The sequence below is a fragment of the Microtus ochrogaster genome, chromosome 1 (genome assembly GCF_000317375.1).
Source record: "Microtus ochrogaster isolate Prairie Vole_2 chromosome 1, MicOch1.0, whole genome shotgun sequence".
NCBI lineage: Eukaryota > Metazoa > Chordata > Mammalia > Rodentia > Cricetidae > Microtus > Microtus ochrogaster.
Genome location: NC_022009.1, coordinates 14,594,114 through 14,618,061, shown reverse-complemented (window position 1 = coordinate 14,618,061; position 23,948 = coordinate 14,594,114). Strand labels below are relative to the sequence as shown.

General features: G+C 50.5%; 1 protein-coding gene across 2 annotated transcripts in view; it reads left to right on the top strand.

Moving 5' to 3' along the window:
* The window catches only part of Sptb (spectrin beta, erythrocytic), a 135,344-nt gene that overhangs the window by 95,172 nt on the left and 16,224 nt on the right, over positions 1-23,948 (top strand). For both annotated transcript variants that reach the window (XM_005343232.2, XM_026779548.1), the window contains 18 exons: positions 198-335; positions 6,341-7,097; positions 7,477-7,679; positions 7,785-7,875; positions 9,134-9,280; positions 10,790-11,053; positions 11,373-11,579; positions 11,985-12,074; positions 14,055-14,333; positions 15,136-15,266; positions 16,161-16,365; positions 16,629-17,003; positions 18,397-18,641; positions 19,920-20,058; positions 20,479-20,563; positions 21,734-21,930; positions 22,199-22,248; positions 22,719-22,794. In XM_005343232.2, coding sequence (XP_005343289.1) covers positions 198-335; positions 6,341-7,097; positions 7,477-7,679; positions 7,785-7,875; positions 9,134-9,280; positions 10,790-11,053; positions 11,373-11,579; positions 11,985-12,074; positions 14,055-14,333; positions 15,136-15,266; positions 16,161-16,365; positions 16,629-17,003; positions 18,397-18,641; positions 19,920-20,058; positions 20,479-20,563; positions 21,734-21,930; positions 22,199-22,248; positions 22,719-22,794 — 3,679 coding nt within the window. The remainder of the gene's footprint in view (positions 1-197; positions 336-6,340; positions 7,098-7,476; positions 7,680-7,784; positions 7,876-9,133; positions 9,281-10,789; positions 11,054-11,372; positions 11,580-11,984; positions 12,075-14,054; positions 14,334-15,135; positions 15,267-16,160; positions 16,366-16,628; positions 17,004-18,396; positions 18,642-19,919; positions 20,059-20,478; positions 20,564-21,733; positions 21,931-22,198; positions 22,249-22,718; positions 22,795-23,948) is intronic.

Genomic DNA, 23,948 nt, shown 5'->3' with positions numbered 1-23,948 from the left:
CAGAAGTGCCAAGATGTGAAACTGAACTATCGAACCCAAACTTTGCTAGCCTGCCTGCCTCCTTTCCTCCCTCGCCTGGAAAAAGCACTCAGGATGTGGAGTGAGGGAGCAAGGGCTACACATCTGGAAACTGGGACCCACTGGAACTCGGTGATTCTGCTGCCACTCACTGCTCCCGTGTTCTCCGTCCATATCAGGTTTGACATCCTGGACCAGGAAATGAAGACTTTGATCACTCAGATCGACGGCGTGAACCTTGCTGCCAACAACCTGGTGGAGAGTGGCCACCCACGCAGTGGGGAAGTAAAGCAGTATCAGGATCGCCTGAACAAGAGGTGGGGGAGTGGGCAGGGCGTGGGTCTGGGGGGTTCTCTCCTAGCACCTGACACACATCTAGAGAAATGGCCCAAGCTTTAAATGTTCCTGTCTCTCTCTGCCAGTCTTGTTGCTAGTACTGGGGCTGTGGCAGCAAAGGGGAAGCCTATGCTACTGTCAGCATCATGGGGACGAGTGCTGTGTCTTGAGAGGGGGCGGGTGTCTGTGCACCTGTGATGAAAGGGCCATTCTGATCGTGCAGACAGTTAGTAGGTCATGTGGTACTTTGCCATATTTCCCCAGACATTCCTGGACATGGGAAATTGCTTTCTGAGAGTTCTTAAGTACTGTCCATAAAAGAATGTCCCTGCCTGTGCCAAAATGCAGCATCAATAATAAGACTGGCTTGAGCGAAGAGAATTAGCGGGGAGCCTTGAGCAAGCTTCATGGCTGGAACAGAAAGCAGGCCCCGAGGAGCTTTTAGAGAGGGGCTGCTTTCAGAGCAGGGCTTAATTGCTCGTTAGTTCCTGGAGGATCTTTGAGGACAGAGCAGAGGCTTGAATCCTCTGCCTTTACCTCAACCTCTCACGTGCAATGCCACATGCTCACTCCCTCTTCCTGACGCTGGCTGGCCCCTTCCATGGACGTGTGCAGGAGCTTTATTCTGTGCTGAAGGCGGTTCAGAAGGTAGACTTAGGGGACAGTCAGCTGCAAAGAAACTGCGGGGACCGTTGAGAGCCTGTTGGGAACCCCAAGCTGAAAGAGATGGCCTAGAGCCAGTGGAATGGGGCTGAGCATCTCAGCATCAAAGGCTGGGACCTGCAAGTCTGATGTTCATTCAAAGAAGGAAGCCTCTTTATTAGGCTTATAGGTACTCTCTATGTGTCTATGTGTGAGAGTGAAAGGGGTGGGGGATTTTTTTTTTTTTTTTTTGGAGTTGCTTTTTAAGGGAAGCAGTTAGATCAGTTTAAACCAGAGAAGCTTCTGGGCAGGGAGGACTTGCCAGCTGTGCAATGCATGCTGGTCTCAGTGTGCTGCCTGTTACAAAGGCTAAGCCACGCCTGACCCCTCAATGGGTTGCAGTTGCCATTCTCAGGTTGGAGAAGAGCTGAGGCGCAGAACGATGAGGTAGTTTCCATTAAGTCTAAGAGCGGAGAGGCCTGAAAAGCCATTCAATACAGCAGAGAAGGGAAGGCCACCTCTTTACCACTTGGGACCAGCTCCTTGCGTTAGAATGTTTGGACTGATGCTGAATAGTGAAAATCATCTCCTCAGAATCTTGACATGTTTATTCTGGCTCAGCTCCTCAGAGATGCCCTGATTCATCTCATGTTCATTCTGTTCCCCACCACAGAGCCACTCCCCCACTTCCGTTCCTCTCTGCCCATGTGATTGTTCTTCCAACAACAGATTCCAAACCCTGGCCATGCTGAACCCAGCCCAGGCTCTTTTGCCGGTTGAAAAACACCCCTGCCTGCCTTCTCACTAGTTCTGAGCTTTGCATCCTACCTTGTGTTTAAAGATTCGTTCATTTCTGTGTGTGTATGAGCCTGTGTGTATGTGTATATGTATACCGTATTCACACCTCCTCCCTCAGAGGTCAGAAGAGGGAATTCTGGAGTTTGAAATGGTTGTTGGCTGCCATTGTGGGTACTGGGAACCAAACCCAAGTCTTCTGCAAGAGCAGCAGCACTCTTAACTGCCGAGGCCTCTCTCCAGCCCCTCTTACCTTGAGTTTATAACATAATACAGTTCAGAAACGCTTAGTACCAGGAATACCAGATTGGAAATGCGTCATTGGGCAGTTTTGTCACTGTGTGGACATCACAGAATGTACTGACATAACCTCAGGGGCATAACCTCCTGCACGCCTGGGCTAGATGGTAACTATTCCTTTGCTTCAAGAACATAGTGAGCAAAATAACATGAGATAGCTGGGGAAATAGGTTAGCGGTACAGTGTACTTAACGTGCACAAGGATCTGGGTTCAATCCTCAGTGCCAACACTAAAACACTAGATCCAGATTAGGTCCAGCAAAAAAGTGATGCAGTGAAATGACGTGATTAACATGTAACATATAACATATATGAAGCAGGGTCTGGCAACCATAGCATGCTGTTTACAGAAAACGTGTTAAATGGAACATAAACCCAGTGTCCTCATTCATCAAGCACAACAGAGAGAGCAAACAGGAAGTAGCAAGAGCTCCAAAAGCTCCCCAGCCTCCCCAGACAGCGCCACCATCTGGGGACCAAGTGTTCAGCGCCCAAGTCTGTGAGGGGCATTTCTCATTCAAACCACCACATCCCACTCCCTGACCCCAGAGGCTCATGCCATGCACATCATGGTGCAAAATGCATTTATCTCCACTTCCAAAGTCCCCATGGTCTCTGAGTCTCAACACTGTTTTAAAGTCCAAAGTCTCTTCAGAGACTCAAGGCAAGCCCTTCCTTAACTGTAAGCCCCTGAGAAAGCAAAAATCAAATCCTATAATTCCAACATATAATGGCACAGAATATGCATTTGCATTCCAAAAGAGAGGAGTGGAGGTATAATGAAGAAATACTGGACCAAAGCAAAGCCCAGCAGGGCAAACTCCAAATCCTATAGCTCCGGGTCCCAGGTCAAAGGCTTAGATGGTTCCGCCCCTCTGGCTTTGCTGCCTGCAACATACTTCTCTCTCTCAGGCTGGCTCCACTTCCTGTGTGTAGCTCTTGGCATCTCCAACCACCTGAAGTTTCCATGGCAACCCCACTTCACTTTCACAACCTCATGCCATGACCTCTCAAACCTCTTGCCCTCTCAGGGCCTTCACGTAGGGTTTCTCCCATCACCTGTAGCCTGGCATCGGTGACTTTTTGAAATGATGGAGGAAGAACCCATGACCCCTTCTCTCTTACATCCATCATGCCTCTAAAGTCAGAGCCATGTGGATGACACTTCCAAGTTAGACTAGCAGCTTGGGATGGACCCTGATTGCCTTGAACTGCATTAGCAGCGGCTTTTGATTGCACTTAAGAGAACACCACACACACACACACACACACACACACACACACACACACTCTATGCTCTCTTGCTCTCTTTCACAAGCTGGGGACTTAGTTGGATGGGGTCTTGCCCCGAGGGCACACTTCCTTTTATCCCACTCCAGAAAAGTCCTCCATTTAATGGCACCAGTCTCCGTAACAACGTCTTCCAGCACATGCCTTAGCCAGAACATAAAGCTTCAGGGTGCTCCCTTTCTCTCGGGACCATGCGTTTTATATTTCCTTCTGCCCCACTTGCTTTCTTCCGCTGAAAACCTGCATAAGCACTATCAGTAATACGTAGGCCACAGACCAGACAAACGCTACGTAGTCTTGAAATTTTCTTCACCGAAGAAACTAGGTCATTACTTTTAAATTTAGCCTCAAGCAAGTTCTCACAACATGGGCATTTGCCAGAATCTTACAAGAATGGTCTCTAAGCAGCTGCTGTTAATGGCCTTGCTCTCCTCTGAAAGCTCTTGAGTTGGGCCTCTGAGGTCCTCAGTGCTCTCGGCACGACTGTCCTCCAGGCTCCTACTAGAGTGGCTTGTTAAACTCCGCTTACAACATTCAGCTGCTCTTCTAGCCCCGAATTCCAAAGTCTTCCCTATTCCTCCAGAAAACAACATGGTCAGGTTCTTCCAAAGAACGGGAATCTCTGCTATCAGCCTCTCCGTTAATTTCCATTCAACTGCAGTGGCCAATGCCCTGACCAAGGCGACGTGTAAAAGGAACGGTTTCTGGTTCCAGACGGATAAAAAGGAGGGGTATGGCAGGAATAAATAATGGCATGGCAGCAGGGGCAGGAAGCTGAGGACTCAGATGCTAAACCCTAAGCGCAAAGCAGAAAGAGTGAGCAGGAAGTACAGCAACCCTACAAACAGTCAAACTCCATCCATAGTGATGTACTTCCTCAAACAAGGCTTCCATAGTTCCCCCAGACAGTGCCACCAGCTGGGGACCAAGTGTCCAACTACCTGAGCTTAGGGGGGCATTTCTCATCCAAACTACCACACAGACATTTAGTTCACTCTTGTGTGCTACGGATTCTTCTGCTGTGAGGTGGGTAAGCGTGGACAGCTCTCTAAGACTCACTGAAGGACTCCAGGACATATGCCAGACCTTGGCGTATCTCCTATTTCCTAGCCGTGTCGCACCTGAATACTGATATTGCTGCACATTGTCATCACGGTCCTAGCTGGAATCCTCCTCTCTTTCCTTCTCTTCTTTTCGCCAGGCCTCTTTCATTTCTGTTTTCAGGCCCTAGGGCACTTTGAATGTAGCCTCGGGCATTTTCAAACTTCTCTGAAGGGAAGCTGAGAACTGTCCTGAAGCATTCTTGAAGTTAATACTGTGAGCTTTCTAGATATTTCCAACATTTCTAAAACTTTAGTGAAATTTTATGCAGATGCTCTCTGACTTGCGATGGCGTTATAACCCGATAAACCCATTGTACGTTGTCCATATCATAAGCAGAAAATGCATCTGCAGGGGGCAAGTGGGTATCAGAGCTCGCTATGCAAGCAAGAGGACCTGCGTTCAAATCCCCAACACTCACATAAAAACCAGGGAATATAAGTGTAATTGTATTCCCAGCATGGGGATGGGGTGGGACAGAGACAAAACTGCATCGGGTCTCGTGTGGAACTGTCTCAAAAAATAAGATGGGGGAAGGGGAAAACACCTGACATCCCGTGGCCTTCACATATGCACACAGGGGTGCATGCCCCCACACGCACATGCACACACATACCCCCCCCCTCACACACACACACGTATGGTCATGCATTGTAGCACTAGTCTTAGCTGCTCTGGAAACTAAAATAGGAGCCCCATTGTACCAAGCGTCAGAGACCAGTCTTGGCAGCTCAAAGTTGCTAGGAAACCTGGCAGTCTGTCGTGTTGGTTGTTAACCTGTGGTCACACGGCTGATTGGGGGCTGCAGCCTGCTGCCCCTGCCCACCACCACCACAGTACCATACCTGATTGTAGCACAAATAATAAAAACCCAGAGACAGATATGGGGGTTCAACCTGAAGATCAGAAAAAGCACATCAGCCAAGCCATTCACTAGAGAGCTCTTACCTCTAGGAAATCTTCAGACTGAAGGAGAGCGAGTTCCTGTCTCATCCCGCCTTATATTCCTCTCTAGTGCTGGGATTAAAGACATGCACCACCACTGCCCAGCCTCTATGGCTAACTAGTGTGGCTGCTGGGGTTAAAGGTGTGTGCCACCACTGCCTGGCCTGTGTGGCTGACTAGCGTTGACTAGTGTGGCTGTTTTGCATTCTGATCTTCAGGCAAGCTTTATTTATTAAAATACAAATGAAATATCACTGCATGTGATACTTCCAGCGCAGGCAAAGGACAACATTCAAAGCACAGTTCCTACCAAATGCATATTACCTTCCCACTAGCCAAAAGCCTAACCATCGCAGATCCAAGGGCATTCATGTTTACCTAAAGTCTAGTTGAACATTACATGTGGCTAGGATCATATCATTGTTTGACTCTTGAGAATCAAGGAATTCTGGTTCTCTGATAGATACATTGTTGCCAGTGCAGGTCCAAAAATCCCAGGCTAACTACAAAATAAACCAATTATATTCTCTTTATTATAAGGGACAAACTCACGAAACAGGAACGAGAAGTCCAACCTCAGTTGTGTAGCGTGGGAACCACAGAGAGAGAGAGCAAACCCTGGGCAGGCCAGCGGTTTTTTTTTTTTTCTGGGTACCCAAAAGGTCACGCCCTAACTTGGTCCCACCTCTTAAAGATCACTGGCTGACAGAGATTCATCAATACATCTTGAGTAAAATTGGACAAGTTATTTTTGTTTACCCACAAACGTATTAGGTAGATACATTTTGGGGGATGGCAGGTAACAGGAGGTCTGTGGGGAAGACTCATGAGAAATGTGGGCAAGGGGCTTCTGTGGAAAGAGTTAAAGACAGCATGGTATCTGGGTCCCCTTGGCCTTTGTCTCCTCTGGCAGATGGCAGGACTTCCAGGCCGTGGTGTCAGAGCAGAGAGAGGCTGTGGACTCGGCTCTTCGGGTGAACAACTACTGTGTGGATTGTGAGGAGACCAGCAAGTGGATCGTGGACAAGACGAAAGTTGTGGAGTCCATCAAGGACCTGGGGCAGGACCTGGCGGGGGTCATCTCCATCCAGCGCAAGTTGTCAGGGCTGGAGCGGGATAAGCTGGCCATCCAGGACCGTGTGAGTGCGCTGCAACGTGAGTCACAGCATTTGATGGAGTCACACCCTGAACAGAAAGAGGACATTGGCCAGCGGCAAGCAGATGTTGAGAAGCTGTGGAAGGGCCTGCAAGATGCCTTGCAAGATCAGGAGCTCTCCTTAGGTGAGGCCAGCAAGCTGCAGGCTTTCCTGCAGGAGCTGGATGACTTCCAGGCCTGGCTGTCGATGGCCCAAAAGGCAGTAGCCTCTGAGGACATGCCTGAATCACTCCCGGAGGTCGAGCAGCTCCTACAGCAGCATGCAGCCATTAAGGAAGAGATTGATGCGCATGAAGAAAATTACCACCAGGTCAAGGCTTCTGGGGAGAAGGTGATCGAAGGCCAGAGGGACCCAGAGTACCAGCTTCTGGGTCAGCGGCTAGAGGGCCTAGATACCGGCTGGGACGCTCTGCGCCGGATGTGGGAGAGCCGAGGGCACTCCCTCACCCAGTGCCTGGGCTTCCAAGAGTTCCAGAAAGATGCCAAACAGGCTGAAGCCATCCTCAGCAACCAGGTAGGGAGAAGCATACAGGGCTTGGGCACAGGAGTCCCTCAGGAGACTTACTAGTGGTGAAGGCTTCATGGTCACCAGTTAAAGGAAATCCTCTCTGCTCCTTCCTCTTCATGTCACTTTCTGGTCGTATGTCCCAAGCTGTCTTGTTTTGGGGTCATTCTGAAGCTAGAGAAGTGAACCTTGCCCTGCATTACTGCCCTTCCATATAATTTTCACCACTGGCCATGCGCCCTGCCTCGGGTGGGAATGGGAGGCCACACCTGGGGAGTAGAACACTCTCTTTGCCCTGCTCTAAGGGTGCACTGCAGCGTGCACAAGCTGCGTGTGGTGCTTTCCTTAGCCCATCCTCAGGCCTCCTCTGGAAACCTTGCTTTAACAGGAATACACCCTGGCTCATTTAGAGCCTCCAGATTCTCTGGCAGCAGCGGAGGCTGGGATCCGAAAGTTTGAAGATTTCTTAGGGTCTATGGAGAACAACCGCCATAAGGTCTTGAGTCCTGTGGACTCTGGAAACAAGCTGGTGGCTGAGGGCAACCTGTATTCGGACAAGATCAAAGAGAAGGTGCAGCTGATTGAAGACAGGTACTCCCCACCCCTAGGACCGTGAGGCCCCTTGTGCTACTGGGGTTGGGGTGCTGGGCAAGGATGCCAGACTTGGTGCTAGTGTGACTTCTCTTGGCTTCCCAGGCACAAGAAGAACAATGAGAAGGCCCAGGAGGTTACAATTCTCCTAAAAGACAACCTGGAGTTACAGAACTTCCTCCAGAACTGCAAGGAGGTGAGGCCAACAGTTGGGTGCTTTTTTGATTTCAGTCTGAAAGGCTCAGAAGAACGAGGCCATAAGATTCCTGTCTCACCCAAGATTAGTGACATCTCATGAGCTGGGGACTTGGGGTACTCAGCTTGACATTCCTTGAAGATTTCCATTCCACAGTTCTTCTCTGCCCTCAACCCCCAAGTCTGAAGTCACCCTTTTATTTACCCGATCTAGGACCATGTTCTCCAAGAGTGGTCTGAGAACATTCTGGGTTTGAACGACCTAGGGTCTAGACAGGGCTACGTGCAAGGATGTCTGAACCATGTTTCCATACACACAGCATCCCACAAAGGACCCAATTATAATGCCCTGGTGATGCTGACTTGACATCCGTTAATGCTTTTGAGTATCTTCATTTTGTCCTGGGTCCTTAAATTATGGACCAATTCTGGGCCCAGGGACAAACAGATTGTTAGGCCCCCTGAGGGCAGATGGATAAGAGCCTTAAGGGGAAAGTCTGCTGATGGAACTCCCCACATGCAATGGGTCCGTCTCTGGCACCCACTTGCTCTGTCTTAGGACTTCCTCTCAATCCATATGACTTTGTTTCCATTTGCCTTTGCCTTTGGTACAGCCATCTTGGAAATACTGCACACACAACTTTCCCTTCCCCTTTTTAATTGTCGTTGCTGTTAACCTCTTCCTGATGTAACATCTTCTTGGTGTTTATTAATTATTTATCACCCACTGTCTGGATGGATTTATCCACCTATCTATCTAGTAAGAATATGCTGAGTTGTTGCAGTATCTCAGGCCTTGTCCTAGGGCCTGGAACTATGGAAAGAGCAAACTATCTCACAACCACACACACTCCAGTGAGGAAGACATGGGTATCCCCTTGACCTCCATCTGCAGCAAGCAGTGGGAGACCCTGCAGCAAGCGGTGGGAGACCCTGCAGCAAGCGGTGGGAGACCCTGCAGATAGCCGTGAGAGACCCTGCAGTTAGTGGTGGGAGACCCTGTAGCAAGCGGTGGGAGACCCTGCAGCAAGCGGTGGGAGACCCTGCAGATAGCCGTGAGAGACCCTGCAGATAGCCGTGAGAGACCCTGCAGCTAGTGGTGGGAGACCCTGTAGATAGCCGTGAGAGACCCTTCAGCTAGTGGTGGGAGACCCTGCAGATAGCCGTGAGAGACCCTGCAGCTAGTGGTGGGAGACTCACGATCCTGCCTTGCCAAAGCGGTACACTCAGGAAACAGGGCTTACCGTTTCTGACCGCAGCTTACTCTCTGGATCAATGACAAACTGCTGACATCACCTGATGTCTCCTATGACGAAGCACGCAACCTTCACAACAAATGGATGAAGCACCAGGCATTTGTGGCAGAACTGGCTTCGCATCAAGGGTGGCTTGAGAACATTGATGCAGTAAGTAGAGGAATGAGCTCAGATGTGCTCCCGCGGCTGGGGCGGCATTCATGACACAGACAGTCCCGAAGCTTGCTGTACTGTATAGAACTTGGCAGTGAAAATAAAACAACCTCCTCTAAACAGTAATGAAGGCTTTAGTGTTCCTGCTGTAGCTAGACTTGTTAAACCCGGTGAGAACAATTAGGGTTCAGTAGCCAGTAGCCAGGAGGCAGTCATTTCTGCTACCCTTCCAGTACTGTGTTCCCTGTTGTTTGGATGGGCAAAACCACCAGGAAGCAGCTGTTCACTGCCCTTGAGGATGAAAACATGGGGCCTCTCTGTATTGGGCTTTCCAGTGGCACAGGCCAGAGTGTGGCAGGACTTACACCTGGGAATCATGGCTCTCCCTGCTGTGGCTGTCTAGTAAGAAGTAGGCCCAGTGTCCGCCTGAAGCCAAGTGGTTAGTGCTTAGCCTCGGGAGCCAGACTGGCTTCTCTTCTCTGCCCTCAGCTCTTCCTCTCTGAAATGGGGACAATAGCTCTTAAAAATTGAGTTGTGGGCATGGCATGCTTGTAGACAGATAAAGCATTTAAGATAGTGTTTGGCAATTGTGAGGTCATTGATAATATTGACCACTATTAATACAATATTTGCCTAGAGCCAAGTTCTATTCTACTCTCCACACCCAGACATTTATACAGGGAAACAAGGTCAGGCAGCCCCAATAACCAACTTATTCCTGAGGCAAAAACACTACTTCTGGAACTTGTAATGGGTTCCCATGCTATGGCTACCTGGATCTGATTTATTTGTTAGTTTATTCATTATTATTATTATTATTGCTATTGTTGTTGTTGTTCTATGAGACAGGTTTTTGCTCTGTAGCCCAGGATAGCCTTGAACTCATGATCTTTCCTGCTTTAGCCTGAGTTGATAGATTACTGTTATGTACCACTATACCTGACTCCTGGATGGATTATGATGTTCTTTTTTTTTTCTTTCTTACTCTCTCTCTTTCTTTTCTTTTCTTTTATTTCCTAGGGAAGGGATAACCAGGAATTAAACCTCTACCATATAGCTAGATTCTCCCCCCCCCCATTTTTGTTTTTTGGGGTTTTTTGTTTTGTTTTGTTTTTTTGAGACAAGGTCTCACTAAGTTGCCAGAAATAGACTTTAGTTCATTTCGTACATCAGGCTGGCCTTCAGCTCACTATCTTCCTGCCTCAGCCTTCTGAGTGCTAGAGTAATAAACCTGTGTTAGCAGCCCTGCCTCCTAAATGAATCTTGAATTTTTCTTTGAGTATCAGTCCCTTTTACTGGGATCCTTCTGAGTCCTTTGCAACAACACTGCTCTCCCTGCCCCACACAGCCTTGCAGAGTTCAAAGGGCGTTTAGGTGGTGCCTCACCCAAGGTCTGTGTCAATTCCTAGCCTTACCAACCTCCCTTCAAGATTTCTCTTGCAAATACCTGGAGTGGGGCCCCTCAAAGGCCACTGAAACCAAGAGTAAGCTCTCCTTCCCCCACAGGAAGGGAGGCAGCTGATGGAAGAGAAGCCCCAGTTCAAGGATGTGGTGTCAGAAAGGCTGGATGCCCTGCACAAGCTCTGGGATGAGCTGCAGACGACCACAAAGGCGAAGACTGAACAGCTCTCGGCTGCCCGGAGCTCCGACCTGCGCTTGCAGACCCATGCAGACCTTAACAAATGGATCGGCGCCATGGAGGACCAGCTGCGGTCAGACGACTTGGGCAGGGATCTGACCACTGTCAACCGGATGCTGGCTAAGTTGAAGGCATGTGAAGAGGTGGTAGACTCAGAGTGTTGGAGGAGAAGGGATCTTAGGGAGCCAACCTGAAGCCTTAAAGTAAGCGCTCCTTCTGTTGGTATTCTGCAAAAAAAATGGCTCCTGATTCGGAAGCCGGCTCCTACCTTTTTGCAATGGGCAGGGCAGGAATCTAGTAAAAAGGTGCACGCAAAATAGAAGGGGGAGGCAGCCATGGAAACTTCTTGGAGGAGGTTGCACTTTAAAAGTGGATGGAAGATGGGTGGGTGGAGGGACAGCCCCTGTCCAGGTGTCACAGAAAGTACTGACACTGGTCCCTGTGTCCCAGCGAGTGGAGGACCAAGTGAACTTGCGGAAGGAGGAGCTGGAGGAACTTTTTGCTGAGGCACCCTTGCTGGGAGCGGAGGCAGGAGACACAGACATGAGCATCGAGAAGCGGTTCCTAGATCTTCTAGAACCTCTGGGGAGGAGGAGGAAGCAGCTGGAATTATCCAAAGCCAAGCTACAGATCAGCCGGGACTTGGAGGATGAGATGGTACGTGGGCTACAGCCTCTCTCCCCATAGAGCTGAGGTGCCAGCTGCGACGGGGCTAGCTGGTGCTGTCCAGAGAAATCTTGGCAACGGATGACTGGTCATCTTGCCCTTACCTCGTAGGGTTGCTTTGGAGATTGCATTAAATAGAAAAATCAGGACAGGTCCTTTGTGAATGGTAACTTACAAGTCACTGTTAGTACTGGTCAGTCAGACCGTGGGATCAAGATCCCACTTTGGGAAAGAGAGCAGGTTATTTGGAAACCTAGTTTGAAACATCTGTCTGTAGAATGAGGGTGTTGGGAAGAGCCAGGCAGCACCTTGTCTGGCTCTTTGTGGGTGTTTGGGAAAGGGGTAGCTGTCTGGGAATATTACTTCAGCTGTCTCCCTTCCTTCTGGTCTCTGCAGCTCTGGGTGGAAGAGAGGCTGCCACTGGCTCAGTCCGCTGACTATGGCACTAATCTGCAAACTGTGCAGCTGTTCATGAAGAAGAACCAGGTGAGTCCCACCTCACCAGTGCATCTGCCCCTGCTTGTTCCAGCCTGGCCCCCAGAGGGTCAGCCTAGCTGCTGTGCAGAAGGCTGGTGACAGCAGATTATTGCTCCTGATGGTTGCTTTCAGTCCCCTAACTTCATAGGAAGTTGCAATGCACAAAGGGCAATGCTTAAAGTGGCTGCAGAGCGGATTCTGGGAAGATCACAGATGAAGGAAGCATCGTGTTACTTGGGAATTTGGGACCACCAGACTCTACTAGGCTCAAATGAGTGCCTGGCTTGAGGGGGTGGGGTCAATGTGCTGCCATCGTCCTATTTTGGGTAGCCTCCCAAGAGGATGCCACCAGCACTGAAGCACTGCCTAGCCCTCTCCTGGGGCTAAGCTTGGCATATGCAGTGTCCTCGGGGTATATAGACCCTGTTCTTCTGGACACGTGACCATCCCTGTGAGGCTCAACCCCTTGAGCCAATGAATTTCGACCCTTGAGTCCCAGAAGCAAGCATCTGCTGATCCACTCTCTTAGAACAGATTAGGTACTTCCTGCTGAAATTCTGAATTATAGGCAGGCACCAAGCACTTTCTCTGTCGGGGCTGCAGAGGGAGCCTAAATCCTAAGAAAGCCAGCTGTGTGGGATCGCAGTAGCTTCATGCCTGGCTTGGGGTTGGCCACAGGCCTTTCTCCAGAAAGCAAGATTCTGAGTGTAAAGTACGATACACACTCCAGCCATACTTCTCATGTACATTGTTTGTTATTCGTGTGTGTTTAAGTGCTGGAAGTTGGTGGTCTGCTTACACTCTGCCCTCAGGGCTCCTGTCTTTAAATGATTTTAAAGGATTTGAGGAAATTGTCAAGAGGGAGGAAACAGGTCTAAGGAACCTAGGAGTATACACAGAAGCTACAGCAAGCCTGGATCTCTAGGATCCAGAAAGGGAATCAAGTATCTGGGCGTCCTGAAGAAAAATGTAATCCAGTTACTGCAGAGCAAGGAAAGTGCCATTTGGGCTCAAACAAGAAATAATAATACACAGTTCAGATTTGAGACATGGAAATGGAGAGAAATAAAAGCCAAAGCTGTCCCCAAGGGGTAGCCATCAGCTTGTTCTTTTACGTGGAACAAACAAAGAAAAATGCTAGTGATGGCAATTGGCCAGTTTGAAGTCCTTCTTCTTTCCCCTAGCACAGACACCTGGAATCTAGCTCCAGGATGCAGCCATAGGGAGTGGTCCAGAGCATGGTTTAGCCTGCAGATGCAGCTATAGGCAGTGGTCCAGAGCATGGTTTAGCCTGCAGATGCAGCTATAGGCAGTGGTCCAGAGCACAGGTTAGCCTGAGGATGCAGCTATAGGGAGTCGTCTAGAACACAGTTTAGCCTGCAGATGCAGCATAGATGGTAGAACTTCAACTAGCATGTCCAAAGCCATGAGTCTGCTGCACATACACTGAGCATGTGGTGAATACCTGTAACCCCAGTTTCTGAGCATGGTGGAAGCAGAAGGATCTTGCTTTCAAGGCCAGTCCAGAGCTACATAAGACCCTGTCTCAAAAAGTGTGGGGCTAGGGTTGGGGGAGGGTGGACTGAAGGAAGAGGTGACTGGCAGTTAAGAGCACTTACTGCCCTCCTAAAGAACCTGAGTTCAGTTGCCAGCACCTCCATCAGACAGCTCACAACTATTTGTATCTCCTATTCAAGGGAATCTAGTGCCCTCTTCTGGCCTCAAGGGTACCTGCACACATGTGGCATACACTCAAACACATAAACACACAAGTAAAAAATAAATAAAAATCTCTTTTAGATTTTTTTTTTCAAAACACAAAGACTGTGGAATCAGCAAGATCTGTGCTTTAGTCTCAGCCCTGTCTTCACTGCATCGTGCCAACTTCTCAGGAACAGTGTTAAGGCTATCGCTTGCTCTGCTCTGGCAGGAGGGGGAGGGAGGGGTCAGTAGACTTAGCGTCCTCCTCCGGTGATCCTCTGGCCGCAGACCCTGCAGAATGAGATCCTGGGCCATGCCCCACGGGTGGAGGATGTGCTACAACGAGGATGGCAGCTGGTGACAGCGCCAGAGATCGACTGCCAGGACGTCGAGGAGCGCCTGGGGCATCTGCAGGGCTCGTGGGACACACTGCGGGAGGCGGCAGCTGGCCGGCTGCAGCGCCTGCGGGATGCCCATGAGGCACAGCAGTACTACCTGGATGCTGGCGAGGCGGAAGCCTGGATCGGCGAGCAGGAGCTCTATGTGTTCTCTGACGAGCCCCCTAAGGTATGCTGGGATGGCAGAATCTGCCAGCCAGAGTGCTGAGCGGATGGACAGAGTTGGGGTGGGCAGGCACTTGGGGAGCCTGCAAGTTATGGGTGTGTAGGAACCCACAGACTCCTGCTCTCCTGTGGTACCCCTTAGGGCATCCCACCTCATTAAGAACATCCTACAGCTGGGCGATGGTGGCGCACGCCTTTAATCCCACCACTCGGGAGGCAGAGGCAGGCGGATCTCTGTGAGTTCGAGACCAGCCTGGTCTACAGAGCTAGTTCCAGGACAGGCTCCAAAGCCACAGAGAAACCCTGTCTCCCAAAAAAAAAAAAAAGGAACATCCTACAGGTCTGCCACTCGCCACCAGTAGGTGTTCCAACCCAGGGCTCTTCATAGTATATTGTAGCCATGCTACCAGATGGGTGACAAAGGATATAAAGGGGTCTCTCAAGACTGCAATAACCCAGTTATTTCCCCAGAGAAGCCATTGTCATTTTGAGAGACTCAGAGGAATAGGTTTCCTCCTCTGAGCCAGCTTCCCAGGACCTAGGATGTTTTCCGAGGGACAGATTATTGGGGTTGGGCTTGAAAGGCAAAGCAGATACCAAGTAAGACTCTAAGGAGTTGAGAGAGGAGCCCAGAACAGCCCTCCTAGGAGTCACAGGAATAGGAAGGGAAGGCATGAAGGCTTTCCTCTTCAGCTGGGCTCACCAGAGCTCGGCCTTAGCTTTCCAAAGAATGGAGTCAGGTGGGGCAGCGCTCTGACGGTGTGTGGTGGGGCGGCGCTCTGGTGCTGACCACTGCTGCCTGGCAGGATGAAGAGGGCGCCATCGTGATGCTCAAGCGGCACCTGCGGCAGCAGCGTGCGGTGGAGGAGTACGGGCGGAATATCAAGCAGCTGGCCGGCCGCGCCCAGAACCTGCTGTCTGCAGGCCACCCTGAAGGGTATGTGTGCCCCCTGGGCTGATACGACCGGGTGTGGAAATCAAACCAGGGTCCCTTTAGGTCCAAGGGGGAAGAAATGGGACTGGTTTCCACAGAACTAGAGGTCTCTGAACTACTGGTTGTCCCTATTTTCATTTTATTCTTTGGGTTGTGCACAGAAGTCATACAAAGTAGGCCCCCGAGACTGCATTTATAGAAAGGTCAGGGTCAGAGTGCCCCTGGTGAACTGGGAGCGCCACTTTTGAAGAGTTACCCCGTCCTAAGAGACCTGAAGGTCTTGCAGCAAATCCTTAGGTGGGAGTCAGGTAACTAACTACTGCCCAGACTTCACAGGCTGCCTCAGCCATGGCTCTCTCCTCAGCTATCATTAGGACATTAGGACACACCTCCCAACACGCACTGTGTTTCCTGGGCAGTCACCCCACATATCTCCCAGGGAACCCCAAGAACTGAATCTCTGGTTCTATCCTTTTCTGGAGAGCTAATTGGAATCATTCCTTCTGAAGCTTCATCCGTGGTCCATGCTTTGTACTTGAATCTGTGTGTGTGTGTGTGTGTGTGTGTGTGTGTGTGTGTGTGTGAGAGAGAGAGGGGGGGGGGCACTGTGAGAGGTACTGGGACAATTTTCCAATACAATCCTGATGGCTCCTGATGGGGGTGCGCTTCCTTTTCTCCCCAGTTCTTTTCCTGGGAAAACCGTTGTAATCTCTGGGGTCTGGAGAAGAGTAGGTCATCACCTCCAAGCCCGCTACTCTGGGTTCTTCTATTGTATTTTGTTTTGTTGTACTGAGATGGACCCTGTGATCTCACAACCTGCTAGGCAAGAAGGCTCCCCCAGGCCATGCTTCAGGTCTTGGTCACCTTCCTTAAAACATTGCTTGGTTTGGCTCCCAGGGAACAGATCATCAGGCTCCAGGGACAAGTAGATAAGCAGTACGCGGGGCTGAAGGACATGGCTGAGGAGCGCAGGCGGAAGCTGGAGAACATGTACCACCTGTTCCAGCTGAAGAGAGAGGCTGACGACTTGGAGCAGTGGATTACAGAGAAAGAGATGGTGGCCTCATCCCAGGAAATGGGGCAAGACTTTGACCACGTGACCGTGAGTACCCACAGCTCTTACTTTCTTTGCCTTCCTCTAACTTCGTAGACAGAGGCCACTGTCACCCCAGACCCACATGTCCCCTCCCCTGCCAAGTGGGAGAAACTGCAGAGACGCGATCACGCCAGTGGGGGTAACTGAAAGACAGTGGACCCTGGAGAGCATGTGACAGCCAGCTCCAGGTGGCCACAGTGGCAACCTGACAAAGTGACCCCACACGCCCTTGCGCTCAGCTAACCACATTCTGTCTACCCTGTGTCCAGATGCTCCGTGACAAGTTCCGAGACTTTGCCCGGGAGACCGGGGCGATCGGGCAGGAGCGGGTAGACAACGTGAATGCTATCATCGAGCGGCTCATCGACGCCGGCCACAGCGAGGCAGCCACCATTGCCGAGTGGAAGGATGGGCTGAATGACATGTGGGCCGACCTGCTGGAGCTCATTGACACCCGCATGCAGCTGCTGGCTGCCTCCTACGACCGGCACCGCTACTTCTACACAGGCACTGAGATCCTGGGCCTCATAGATGAGAAGCACAGAGAGCTGCCTGAGGATGTGGGGCTGGACGCCAGCACGGCTGAGTCTTTCCACCGGGTCCACACTGCCTTCGAGCGGGAGCTCCACCTCCTGGGTGTGCAGGTACCTTCCACCCACTTCCTACCTGTGGGCATCTCAACCACCTTCTCCTGGTTTCTCTTCCTTGGACAGCCAGCAGCACAGGACAGAGCCCAGCAGCTCTCGGGAATTTATTAGTTTCAGGAATAGTGCTGCAAGCTGCAGTCTGCTGGCTTGTGTACTGTTTACTGCGAGCACAGCCGTGCTGTGTCAGTACTAGGTATGATTTCAAGTGACGTGCGCAGTTGCTGGATCTTCACAGCCACCTCTGAGGAGGCACTCACGTTGTGTTTGCAGACAAGGACAATGAGGTAGAGAGGGTCACTGTTGCCTGGAAAATAAGAGATTCAAAGTGGAGCCAGAACGCAGGTCCTAGTGCCCTGGCTCAAGATCCCTCATGTTTAGTTAGCTATCAGACAGGGCTACCATTCATGGGGTTCTAGAGTCCCTAAGAGCTGCCTGAATTGCCAGGCAGTGGTGGCACATGCCTTTAATCCTAGCAGCTGGGAGGTAGAGACAGGTGGATGTCTGTGAGTTCAAGAACAGCCTCGTCTATTGAGTGAGTTTCAGGACAGGCTCCAAAGTTACAGAGAAAAATCTATCTCTAATAATGGAAAAAAATGTTCTGCCTAAATTCACTCTCTGATCAGTGGGGCAAACCCTGAGGAACCTCTGTAGACTCTCTAGATTTCTCTGAGCTTGACTAGGTAGAAAGGATTAAGCGAGGGACTCCAGCTGCCAGCTCCCCAGACTTCCAGTGGAGTACAGAGAGTTGGGCTGCTGTACAGTCTTAAGCTGGCTCTGCAGGGTTCAGAGAACACCGAGAAAGCTGGACCCCTGGTTTATCTTAGGGATTTGTCCTCCTGCTGAATGTGGGGTCTGGTATGTAACTGTTGTATCTGGGGTGTCAGAACTACGGCGACAGGTATAGCTGCATTGAGGATTGAGGAGAGAGGCTTCATTGTCCCTGTGTGGGCCCCAGTCAAAGGATTTGGGGTAGGCCTATCTTTGAAGAGGGAGCATGGGGGTGAATAAGAACCAGGGGACCCAAGTGTACAGGTCCAGTCCCAACTGTCCCTGTGATTAGTGGGAGGAATCTGGAGTCGCCCACTTAGCATCCCTGTGTGATGCGGGAACCAACCACATCACAGAAGCAGGGATATAGTAGTACCTCTGGATGGATTGCCGAAAAGAGGAGGAGAGCTAATTACATTTCTAGGACTGTGCTTGCTCAGTAGTTACTCTCATTGTTGCACTCCAGAGGAGGCCAAGGGGAATTGAGACAGCACATACCCTGGGCAGGCAGAGGTGCTAGAGCAGGGGACCCTATCCTGTAGCATCCTGCCTTCCAGTAGCACCCTGGAGAGGACTCTGACGGAGACGGTTGCACTCCCAATAACACATCATAAAACCACAGGTGCAGCAGTTCCAGGATGTGGCCACCCGACTGCAGACAGCATATGCAGGAGAGAATGCAGATGCCATCCAGAGCAAGGAGCAGGAGGTGTCCGCAGCCTGGCAGGCACTACTTGATGCATGCGCTGGGCGCCGGGCTCAGCTGGTGGACACAGCAGACAAGTTCCGCTTCTTCAGCATGGTTCGCGACCTCCTCTCCTGGATGGAGAGCATCATCCGGCAGATCGAGACCCAGGAGAGACCCAGGTGAGGGGTGTGTCCTCAGGGATGCTCAAGTACCATGGTTCTCAACCTTCCTGACGCTGCGACCCTTTAATACAGTTCCTCATGTCGTGGTGACCCTGACCATAACATTATTTTTGTTGCTATTTCATAACTGTAATTTCGCTACTGTTATGAATCATAATGTAAGTATCTGTGTTTTCTGATGGCCTTAGTCAACCCCTGTGAAAAGGTCATTTGACCCCCAGTGGGCTGTGACCCACAGGTTGAGAACCATTGCTCTCGTACATCCTGAGAAAGTCAAGGCTCCTCCCCCAAGGCATGGTCCCAGTGAATGGAAGTTCCTGAGGGGTACCAGAGACCTGATTGGGTTCAGATGGAAACACAGTGATTTATCATCTGCTGGGAGGACTGACCTTTTCAAAGTAAAAGGTCGTATAGATTCTCCAAGGGGACCATGACCACTATCAGTGAAAACAGGCTCCAGACCATTCTTCCTCAGCACTGGGATGTCACAGTCACTCCCCTAAAACTCAATATAAAGTTAACTGTCCATACGAGGCCAGGTCAGACTCTGCCGCAGCCAGTATTGGTGACCTCTCCCTGTCCCTCTGTTCCCCCGCCACCATACACATTGACATTTTCAGAGATATGATTCATATGCCATCCTTGACCTATTTAAAGTGTATTATCCTGTGGTGTTCATATATTCCCAATTATGCGATCATTGCCCACAATCTAAGTTAATATATTTCATCACCACACACACGCATTATACACACACACAAATACACACACACACGCACACACACATGATCGTACGCATGCATGTGCACGCTCACATGTGAATATGTGCGCGCACAAAACCACTCCCATGCATAGTCAATCATTGTGCTCCCTGACTCTGGCCCCTGGGGCAGCTGCTTTTCTACTTTCTCTCTCTCTAGGTTGACCTGTTCTCTAAGTTTTATATAAATGGTGTCACATAGTACATTATCTCCCGTGACTGCTTTCTTTCCTTCGCCTGTTTCAAAGGTTCATCCATGTAAACATGATTCAGTACTTTATTCCTTTTTACCGTCAAATCATATTCCCAGGCGTCACTGGGGTATCTCTTCACCTTGCTGAGCCACTGACCAATGAAGACACTAAAATGCCAGTGTCACTGCTGGGACTGAGAGAGAAGAGGAATTGCAGGCTAGCCAGAGAGAAGAAAGAATAGGGACCGACTCCTTGAGGCAGGTCTGAGTGGCCCAATTTGTCTCTCCAACTGCATCTCTGCCCTGGCCCTGCTGTCCCCAGGGATGTCTCCTCTGTGGAATTGCTCTTGAAGTATCACCAGGGCATCAAAGCTGAGATCAACACCAGAGCCAAGAACTTTAGCACCTGCCTAGAACTCGGGGAGTCCCTGCTTCAGCGGCAACACCAGGCCTCAGATGAGGTGAGTCCCTCATTGTTCCTGGCCCATGCTTGCTGGCCAAGCAGCTTCAGGGAGCTGAGCAGGGAGGAGGGGATGCTTCCAAGGAGCTGAGGTGCCTTCAGGCCAGAAATCGGAGCCATAGGAACCTGACCCCTGCCTTGGGGAGGTGGATGCTCACTGAAGGAGAGCAGGCCCATACCTGCCCAGTACCTACATGTGCACTTACTTCCGAGTTGTTAACCCTACTTCACAGGTGAGACACCTCACAGGTGCCTCTGAAGGATGAAGTCATGACCCCAAAGCCACACACTGGCAAGTAGCAGAGCCGAGACTTGAATCTAGGACTGTGTGACCAAGCTTGTTCTTGGAAGCTGTGTGTGGCTGCCTGGGACAGTAGGGAGCATCGCTAAAGCCTGGACTCTTCCCCTTTCTGCCCCACAGATCCGGGAGAAATTGCAGCAGGTGGTGTCCAGAAGGCAGGAGATGAATGACAAGTGGGAGGCCCGCTCTGACAGGCTCCACATGTGTGAGTATAGCTCAGGGCTGGGGAACCTGAGACCCCTACTGGAGGTAGCAGGTACTACACCTTGCCTGGAGGAAACTCCATTGCAGTAGAAGGCTCTAGGCCCCGGACTGAGTGGAGGCAGGAAGAAGGCCTGTGTAGATACATGTTCCACCCTCTTACCCCTGCCCACCCTTCTTGTCACCCACTACCGCCCTGCCTGTGCCCAGGTTGGTTCCCCTGCTGAGCTGTGGCTTGCGAGGGGTCAGGCAGCACTAGTTTCTCCTGGGTATTTGACCTTCTTGTTCTATGGAGGTGAGGTGCTCTGTCCTACAGCAGTTAGAGGCTGAGGAGAGAGAGAAGAAAAATCTTACCTCCCAGGTAAGTTATGAACAAGAATAAAGCCAGGACTAGTTGATCCCTATGCAGGCTTGTCTGTGACCTTGTGAGATGGATGAGAACAAGAATTTGAGGCAGGGGATTGCTCCCTAAAGCAAGGCGATGTGAGCCACAATGGAGTTGGTCCCAATGGCGGCTTTAAAACTATGCCTGTGACTGTGCGTGGTGGCACACGCAATTAATCTTAGCACTTTGGTGGGGGGGGGTCGAGGCAGGAGGATTGAGAGTCTGAGGCTAGCCTAGACTGAACACTGAGACCTGTCTCAAAAGCTAAGGGCTAGGGATGAAGTTCAATGATAGAGTATTTACTTAGTATTAGTATGCACGTAGCCTGAGTTTGACCCCCCAGCACCACCATACAAAATAAAAAAATTATATATAATATATTGTATATAAATATATATAATTTTATTATATATAATAATATATAATATATATAGAGAGAGACAGAGACAGAGAAATTTATGTAAATAAAATTATATACATGTAAATTTTTATGTAGTCATTGGTAGAGATGGGGTAGGAGATACATGTAAATTTTTATGTAGTCATTGGTAGAGATGGGGTAGGGGATACATGTAAATTTTTATGTAGCCATTGGTAGAGATGGGGTAAGAGATACATGTAAATTTTTATGTAACCATTGGTATAGATGGGGTGGGCCTCTAGTGTGGGGATGGAATGGCTGACACAGAAATTCACCACTGAGCAAAGTACACATATAGTTGAGGGATACCTGAGTGCTAACTGACCCTGGGGCCTTGTGGGTGGGTTTGTGGCTTCTTCTCCTGGCAGTGCTGGAGGTGTGCCAGTTCTCGAGGGATGCCTCTGTGGCCGAGGCATGGCTGATTGCCCAGGAGCCCTATCTGGCCAGCCGGGACTTTGGACACACAGTGGACAGCGTGGAAAAGCTCATCAAGAGGCACGAGGCTTTTGAGAAGTCCACAGCGAGCTGGGCAGAGCGCTTTGCTGCCCTGGAGAAGCCCACCACGGTGAGCGGAGGTTGTCTGGGGGATCGGGAAGGCTGCAGCTATTGGGATGGGCTGTTACAAGGTACTCCCAGCCAGCTGCCGTGTACCTGGGCTGGTGTCAGAGGGTAAACAGATATAAGAAAGTATTGGCGCATAAACACCAAAGACAAAGGCTGTGACTCAGGTGCAGACATTAGGGCATGTCGGGGTTCAGGGCCAAACTGAGATTATCTGAGAATGTAGCTCCCCTACATGACTGCTCTGACCACTTTACCTTTTCCTCTCCCAGCTGGAGCTTAAGGAACGCCAGACTCCAGAAAGACCCGCAGAGGAACCTGGGTGAGTATCGGCACTGTGTGCCTGTGTACAGGAAGCCAAGCATGCTGTAAAGGAAGAGGCTGGGGAGGAGGGAAAGGAAGCTACTGACCAGCAGCTGCTATGTGAACAAAGACATTTGACCTCTTCTTCTGGGTGCCCTGTCAAGACAACGCAGAATGGATGGAGCTTAAGAGTTGGGTTGCACCGGGTCCAGTAGCCTGAAAGGAAGAGGTGGCTAGCAATGGCTGTTACTAAGCCAGCCTCTTCCTGAGGAACCCCTGGACACTGCCCTTAAGCTGTCTCACATGGAATTCATTCATTTCTCAAGTATTTATCTTCACTTTTCCCATGAAGCCTTGGGGCATGTCCTCGCCGAGCACCTCTGGGAAAGAGCCAAGGATAATGCACTGTACATGCTCCGAGCTCCCCAGTGGGCAGAGAGCCAGAGAAAACCAGGCACCTGTCACTAAGGAGGGTTGTGTCTTCCGTAGGCCTCAAGAGGAGGAAGGCGAGACAGCTGGCGAGCCTCCCCAGGTCCACCGTGCGGCCACTGAGCGAACATCCCCGGTCAGTTTCATGTCCCGCCTGTCTAGTTCCTGGGAGTCGCTGCTGCCAGAGCCCGGTCACCCCTTCTAGGCTCAGCCAGGGCAGAAGGAAGGCGAGGACAGGGTGGGCTGCCTAGTCCCCCACCCTCACCCTGCCCCTCTAAGGAGCCTTCTTTAGATCAGTCTACTTTTATATTAGATTTTAATTCTTAAATAAGTCCTCTCCTTCCAACCCAGAAACCAGCCCACCAACATGGTTCTACAAGTTTGGTTTTATCTAGCCTAGTAAGTTTTATGGGACGGCTACATCCCCAGCAGCACAGGGACAACACTTTATACAGAGGCAATTCCTCTCAGTACATGGTCTCCCCATTTTCCTTCAAACTCCATCCTTAGCATAGTGCCCCCTTCATATACATGCTAGCACATACATGTACAGGGCACATGGACCAACAGACTGTCTCTTCCTGCCTGAGCCCCCCACAGGCATTCCATGCAGCAAGTGTGAATATCCACCCTTCTAGAAGATTTCTTCTTTCTCGGCAGAGCCCATCCCCCATGGCTATGGGTCATAGAGTTTGACTATGGGGATGGTTCTGAGGCAAGTGCAGAGGAGAACCCCAGAGATCTTAGCCCTACAGGGAAACCCCAGTTAATAGAACAGTGAGCCAGAACCTTATCTGAGCGGTTTAAAGAAAAATGGCTTCCAGAGGCCCGGGACATACAGCCTTATGCTGTTACCCCAGAGCGGGTTCTTTTGGACCCTGAGAGTCTGTTCAGGAAGCCCAGGCAGCTCTGACTCGGGTTGGAAAGATGCCGTGGGGAGTAGCTAGCTGAGAAGAAAGCAAGAGTCCATAAGTGATTCACGCCAGTGCATGGATCTCTGTGGCATGTGGCTTTGGGGATTGCAGGAGCATCTGATACTTAGTGTTCCTCCTCCCGGAGCCCAGGTGAGCATGAGTGACCTGAGTAGGGAATAGAAAGATTAGCATCCTCGGTGGGAACTTCTGCTATGTGGGCTACCCAAAGAGATGCATGTACCTCCCCGTGCAAAATCCCCGTACACATACACACACACACACACACACACACACACACACACACGCTACCCTGAGAAAGATTTATATACCTCCCCGTGCAAAATCCCCGTACACACACACACACACACACACACAC